The sequence below is a fragment of the Hevea brasiliensis genome, chromosome 6 (assembly GCF_030052815.1).
Source record: "Hevea brasiliensis isolate MT/VB/25A 57/8 chromosome 6, ASM3005281v1, whole genome shotgun sequence".
Classification (NCBI taxonomy): domain Eukaryota; kingdom Viridiplantae; phylum Streptophyta; class Magnoliopsida; order Malpighiales; family Euphorbiaceae; genus Hevea; species Hevea brasiliensis.
The window spans coordinates 12,818,849-12,826,302 of record NC_079498.1 but is presented as its reverse complement, the minus strand read 5'-3'; the positions used below and the strand labels follow the sequence as shown (position 1 = coordinate 12,826,302).

Sequence of the window (7,454 nt, the reverse complement as noted above, 5' to 3'; positions counted from 1 at the left end):
TGTGTTTGAGGAGCTTGCCATGAGGATGAAAGGTAAGGTGGAGATAGAACTAATCAAGTGAACTAGGCTAGGCCTTGAGAGTAAGCCAGGGATGAGGTTATGCCTACCTTTGATGTGCTGAACCTTGAATTTATACTTAGCAAACCAGTCCTTTAGGTGCAGAAGTTGTGGCTCAGGAAGTGCCTTGTTTTTGAAGTTTAGAATTCTTGGGAATGAAGAGTTGTCCATCATGACAGTGAAGTTGTGTCCAATGAGATGGAGCTAGAACATTCTTATTCTGTTCTTGACCGTAAGAATTTCTTTGTAGACTGAGTGGTAATGCGAACCATGATTCCATAGGCTGTTTATGAGTCAGATTCTTGTATGGAAATTTGAGAAGTTCAACAGCTATGTGTGGGCCAGGCTGGTATTGACCATTTTTGAATTGCATGCCTAGGAACTCAATCTCATTGCGGGCTATGTAGCTTTTCTTTTCTGAGAGCATGATTCCATAGGCTTGGATAATGGATTGGAATTGGGCTAGCAGTTGTTTGTGGGTCTGGATATCTTTTGAGAAGAGAAGAATATCATCAATATAAACTAGGGTAGAATGTAGAATGGGTTCAAAAATGCGGACCATGGCTTCTTGAAAAAAGGAAATAGCCATCTTAAGGCCAAAGGGCATTATAGTCCATTGGTATTAGGCTGTAAGGATGCAGAAAGTAGTTTTGAGCCTATCAGAGGGACGGATACCAAGCTGCCAAAAGCCAGCCTTTAAATCAAACTTTGAAAAGATATGGGCTTTGTGGAGTTGGGTAAAGAGGACGTCTGTTTTGGGCTGTGGCATTTCTTGTGTGCCATTTGAGTACTTCTTCTGCTTGAGTGAGAGGACTGGGTTCTCCTTCAAGGGTAATTTTTGTGGACTAAACAAAGGGTCTAGAGGTTACTCCAGAAGTAGTTTCTGTATGGTGAGAAAGAGGAGGAAAATTTGATGGTGAGAACATCATACACGAAGAGACTGTTGGAAGAGCTGGTGGAGGTGTTGGGGTTGAACATTTTGCTGGGACTGGAGGGATTTCATCTGGAGGAGGATATCCTTCTTTTCTTAAGATTTCCAAAGCTAGTTCATAAATAGGCAATGGTTTTTTCTTCTGTGTCGCTTCATGGATTCCTATCCAAGGTTTGTCATTAGGGTCATTCTTAGGATGAGAATGACAGGTAGTAGGCTTGCAAGAAGACCTTGTCTTTTTGTTTAGCTTTCTCCAGTTCTTTTCTGATAGAGGATGGTCATATTCTCTTTCCCAGTAGTTATCTTCACAATCCCAGTCTGCATCACATAAGCCAGATCCTGGGAGATCCCAGGGGCAGTGGCCGTCAATCTTCATTGGGTAGACATAATAGCTATCTACAGTGACTGCTCTAATTGTATACCAATGCTTTTCCTTTCCAAAGGAGTTATCATCATAGCTTGGAACAACATAATGGCTATCTGCGGTGACTGCTCTCTTCCTACTCTTCTTTGAAGTATATACTATTAAACATAAATCAGGTTCTGATACCAATCAAGGGGCCGGGAGCCTCATACCATATACTGTATACTTATACTCATCCCAATGCCGCTTCCCACTCCATTGGTACTCTCAGGCTGCGGGCCTTTTGTACTCATATACAGTATATAGTATGAGGACCATAGCTTAATGGATCAAAACAGAATACATTTCTGATACACAAGATCCTCGGTAGAGGCGAGTGTAGAGCATACGTGTATCTGGGTTATGGAAAATAGTATACGTTCTTAGAATTTTGGATGAGAGAGGAGGAGAGACTTAGAAAGCCATAGAGATAAACACACAGGAGTTTATTTCTTGAAAAACTTGATTCTTTACAACTAAGAAAGACCTAAGGAGGTCAGGAGAACATGATAAACAAACTGAAATGATTAACTTTCAAAAAGAAAGCTAATAAGAAACACAACTTTAATAAATATTACAATTGTCTATTTAGTGGGAGACACCGACACTAGAAATATTTTCAAATTTTAATTAAATATCTAAATTTTTTTTTCATAAATTATCTCTTAATTATATTTTTATATAGAAGTAGAATTTCAAAAATAGAATGTAAATATGATTATATCGAAAATTTAACTGCAAGTAAAAAATTATTAAAAAAAATAAAGTTATAATATTAAAATTATGGAATCTGTCTTTTAAAAATAGTATGTATTTTTTAATATTTATTATATTAATAAAAAATAATAATATTTAAAAATTTAATTTTTATGAAATATATTTATCCTATATCATAGATTTTTGTAAAATGATAATCATTTTTGTAAAAGAATTATTTTATAAAAAATATATCAGATTAATAAAAAAATTTATACTTTATAAGAATTTAATGATATAATATTTTTAAAAAATAGTATAATAAAATGTTATTTTTAATTAATAATAGTTTTATATATTTTTATTATTATTAAAATTAAATAATTCAATTCATTATTAATAATTTAATATATTTTTATTTCTTTTTTAATTATTATTATTATTTACAATACTACTTAATATTTATAATTTAAATTATTATTTTCTTTAAAAATTTAATTTTTAAAAATGAAGACCTATATTTAAAAATTATATATATTATTTTATAAATGCTAATTATTATTTATTTTTTTCTCTATCTTTTAATTATTATTAGTACTTAACATTTATGATTTAAATTATTATTTCTTTAAAATTTGATTTTTTAAAAATTTAAGACCTTTTATAATTAAATGTAATATTTAAAAATTATTTATATTATTTTTTATAAATTCATTTATACAAAAATATTATTTACTACATGCTATCCTTAATAATAATAATAATAATAATAATAATAATAATAATAATAATAATAATAATAATAATAATAATAATAATAAAATCACAATTACTTTAAAGAAAATTGATCATTAATTTGTGATCTCATAATCAATTATAAATATTATCCTTTATACTAATTATTATTTACTTTTTTTTTCAATATTATTTACAATACTGTCTTAATATTTATTATTTAAATTATTTTTTTAATTTAATTTTTAAAAATTAAGACATTTTGTAATTAAATATAATATTTAAAAATTATTTATATTATTTTATAAATACTAATTATCATTTAATTTTTTATTTCTCTTTTAATTATCATTATTATTTATAATACTACCTTAACATTTATGATTTAAATTATTATTTTCTTTAAAATTTAATTTTAAAAAAATTAAGATCACTTATTATTAAATGTAATATTTAAAAATTATTTATATTATTTTTTAAATAAATTAATCTATGCAAAAATATTATTTACCGAATGTTACCTTTTATAATAATAATAATAATAATAATAATAATAATAATAATAATAAAAAATATATCATTGATAGCTATTAGTTTAAAGATAATTGATCATTAATCTGTGATCTCATAATCAACTATCATATAATTTAATCAACCTTAAATTATTTCATATCTTTAACAAGTATTTTTATTACATTGTTATATTTTCTATTATTTTTATTGTGAAATCTTTATTAAAAATTTGAGAGATAAAAAATATAGTTTATATAAAAAGTTATAAAAATAAAATATAGAGATTTGACTTATTTATAATTAGTATGTATTATTTTTTATGTTAATAATTTAATATTCCTTTTATTGTACTTTCTTAGTATTAATTAATTCTTATTATTATTATCATTATGGCCAACTTATGATAATTTAATTAAGACGGTCAAGTAAATAGGAAATATTTTATTATTATAAAAATTAAATTTGAATGTTTGTTACCATTTTTAATTAAATAATATTTAATTATAAATTAATTTTTTATTTAAATGATTTTCATTTATTTTTCTATATATAATATGTCATACAAGACATTTAATATACATCAAGCACTCTCTTATCACCAAATATTTTCATTGCACCCAAATTTTCTTAAATATTTCTTTGATTTACATTATTTTTTTATTATTTCTTTCAAAATTTATTTATTTAAATATATATAACTAATATTCATTTAATTATTAATTTTTTTGAAATATCTTATTTAATATTTTTTAAATTTTTGAATATTTTATTTCATTATAATTATATATCGAATGCAATGATAACTAATATTTTAATTATCTATATTTTAAATTTCAACATAATTATTTTTAAATTTTAATTAAATATCTATATTTTTATGCATAAATTATCTCTCAACTATATTTTTATATAGAAGTAGAATTTTAAAGATAAATTACAAATATGATTGCATCGAAAATTTAGCTACAAATAAAGGTAATTAAAAACAATTAAAGTTATAGTATTAAAATTATAGAATCTGTATTTGAAAAATAATATATATTTTTAATATTTATTATATTAATAGAAAATGAGGATATTTTAAAATTTTAATTATTATGAAAATTTATTTATTTTATATTATAAATTTATGTAAAGTGATAATTATTTTTGTCAAAAAATTATTTTATAAAAATATATCAAATTAATAAAAATAATTTATACTAGATATAATATTTTTAAAAAATAATATAATAGAATGTTATTTTTAATTAATAATAATGTTATATATTTTCATTATTATTAAAATTAAATAATTTAATTCATTATTAGTAATTTAATTTTTTATTATATTAATAACAAAGAATATTATATTTATATATTTTTAAAATAATATTATTTTATCATTAATTTAATATATTTTTTATAATTTATAAAAATTAAATATTGATTTACATAAATTATGAGATAAATATAAAAATTTCATAAAATGGAAATTATTTTTTTAATAAAATATTTTGATTACATTTTAAATGAAATAATTATAGAAATTACTATTAATATATGTATAAAAAGAATTAAATAAATATTTTAATTAATTATATTATAAATTAATTAAAAATTTATTATTATAATAAATAAAAATTTATTTAAATTAAATTAAATAAAAGAGAAATTTTAATTTAAAATTAATTTAATAATATAAATAATAATTTATCTTATTTAAAATATATTTAAAAATTAAATTAAAAAATAAAAATTATAAATTACCTATGGGCATTATGCTAGTGTATGAAGATAGCTAATTCAAAACTAAACTAAGTTCAAGGATTTCTCTAAAATCTACCCTATAAAGAATTACGAGGGTTCAAATAATAATCACCATATGAAAAAAAGGTATCTAATATACCATCAACCTTATGCCCCTGAATTTTCTGATGGGTTCCCTAATTTAGAATTGTAGGGCAAAACCTGCTTGGTAGCCTCAGAAAATCTAGTAGCTTTTTTAGAATGAGATTAGCAATGATAATAATTATAATCCTCCTATTGATTATGAAAATTAGAAGAAAATTGATACATTTAATTTAAGAAGTAAACATTCTGATTTTGCATCTAGATATTGTCACCAATTAATGGTTACAATTACCCATCCCAAATCCTAATTTTCCATTTTGGAGATCATACAAAATGTTCAGCTTTCTTTGTTGATGACTGCCGATAATATTGAGGTCACTTTGCTTTTCCTTTGCAGCAAATGCCAAGCAAAAAACAGTATCTATATCACCTTTATAAAGAACTGTGTCTGTGTCCAATCTTATGTCATTTGAATTTTCAAAATGCAATACCACCTGGGGTATTGTTGGGTTTCTGTTTCCCTTAAGGTTGTAGCATGTGTCCAAAGGTTCAACTGCTTTTGCTGGAGGGTATTGGGACATGGATTTATTAAACGCAGAGCGAAGCTGAGTATAAATCGATGAAGGAAGCCGAGTGATGATAGTTCCGGAGTCTATTATAGTGCTTGGATTTGAAGGAAAGCTTGAAGAAATCTCCAATCTCATCTGGGCTACACTTATACCAATAAGATTGACATAATAGTATGTTTTCGCCAAAAGACGTATAGACTTGTCAGTTTTGCATTTGCTCTGTGCGTCTCGTTCAAAGTGAAGATAACCATAAGAGGGTTCTTTGGTTGGCAGGCAGTAACAAAAGATTTTCCCAAACCTTTTCATTGCATCACCATCTGAGGTCAGACCTAAAACCCCAGATGCACCACTGAATTTTTTGTTGGGATTTTGGCCACAACCAAAACGAAAGTTAGGGTACACTTGAGTGCGAGACATGGTAATGGTGTCACAGCCATAGTATCCCTTAGAATAAGAATGGTCTCGATATTTTATTATGTAATTAGATTCTCCAGAAGGAATTATGCAAGAGTGATTGGAAAAGGTAGAAGAGGCAGAAGGATTGAAGATCTTTTTGCACGTTGAACATGGCTTGCTTTGTACCCAGGTAACATCACTTCCAGTGTCAAGCAACAAGTCGAAGTTTTGCTGTGGGGTGCCAAAACCAACTTGAACAAAGAAAACGCCAGCATCTAATGGGCTGCCTTTAATGGAGGAATCCAGGTGTGTTGCCTTAAGATCAGATGTGACATAAGTCTTCGAGTTAAGGTAATTGATAGAGTCGACTCTGGATTGGTCTAGGATGAGAATTTGGCTAGAATTCCCAAGGGGTGAGCAGTGACCACCCTTGTAGGTTACCCTTAAGCTCTGAGATCCACCTGCAAATCCTGTAAAAATAGATTGTTCAATGATCTTGACGCTATTAACCCAACATTTCAGTATCTAAGCAAGTTCATTAGCCCAAGCTAGTACATAGTGTTGCCCTTTGGCTGGTTAGCTAAGAAACTCAATGGATGTTTAATTAATAAACTGTAATAGAAATAATACATAATCAAGTTTTAAAATCAAATAATTACCATGAGGGGAAGCAGAGCACTTGGAAACAGGCGATGGAGAAGCATTGGGATGATTTATCACCTCTCTCGCTCCATAAACACTTAATTCATTCAAATGCCAAAATAAAAATACAAGAAAATAATAAAGAAAACTTCTAATAGCCATGAATTAATATTAATAGATGCTAAATCAAATATATTAGCGAAAAATCGTGGCTTTAATTCCCTATGTTATACCCTGCCTGATACCCTCTCTACATATATAGAGCTCACTTCTCAAGATAAAGTCATGAGGAACAAAGAACACTCCTTGATTATCCAAAACAAAAAACAAGACAAAGAAGACTCCTTTTAGTTGACGCGACAGAGCAGTCAATGTCAGTCATGCCCATGATTTGGTTCGAAACTGAAACTGGATTGGTCGAACCCAAAACTGGAGCTCGACCAAAACTTATCAAATTGGGATTGACCAAATGAATTCAATCAAAATCAGACCAAACTGATGAAACTGAAATCAAGACTAGATGAACTCCTAATTAATCCTAACCCTTAAATCAAAACTAGCGGTTAGGCCAGAATCGGACCATCTGCCATGTTTACAATAGAGACCTTGAAATGGTCATGGTGCAATGTCTACTCTAGCTAACTTTGAGGTTTCCTCGAAATGGTGTGTGCAGCGTGGC

The 7,454-nt window shown here is 27.0% G+C and overlaps 1 protein-coding gene across 1 annotated transcript; it reads right to left on the bottom strand.

Annotated features, from left to right (window-relative positions):
* Window positions 1-5,330: 5,330 nt before the first annotated feature.
* Window positions 5,331-7,041, bottom strand: LOC110666663 (aspartyl protease family protein At5g10770). The gene is made up of 2 exons (XM_021827235.2): window positions 6,793-7,041; window positions 5,331-6,603 (listed from the first exon to the last, which is right to left on the bottom strand). Exons 1-2 carry the CDS (start codon window positions 6,935-6,937, stop codon window positions 5,444-5,446), a joined length of 1,305 nt encoding a protein of 434 aa, XP_021682927.2. The 5' UTR covers window positions 6,938-7,041; the 3' UTR covers window positions 5,331-5,443.
* Window positions 7,042-7,454: the final 413 nt, after the last annotated feature.

Excerpts from the sequence above, each read along its gene's own strand:
- LOC110666663 (XM_021827235.2), bottom strand. The coding sequence starts at position 6,937 with ATGGCTATTAGAAGTTTTCTTTATTATTTTCTTGTATTTTTATTTTGG. Across the intron at positions 6,604-6,792 it reads GTGCTCTGCTTCCCCTCATG|GATTTGCAGGTGGATCTCAG; the intron begins GTAATTATTTGA and ends CTATTTTTACAG.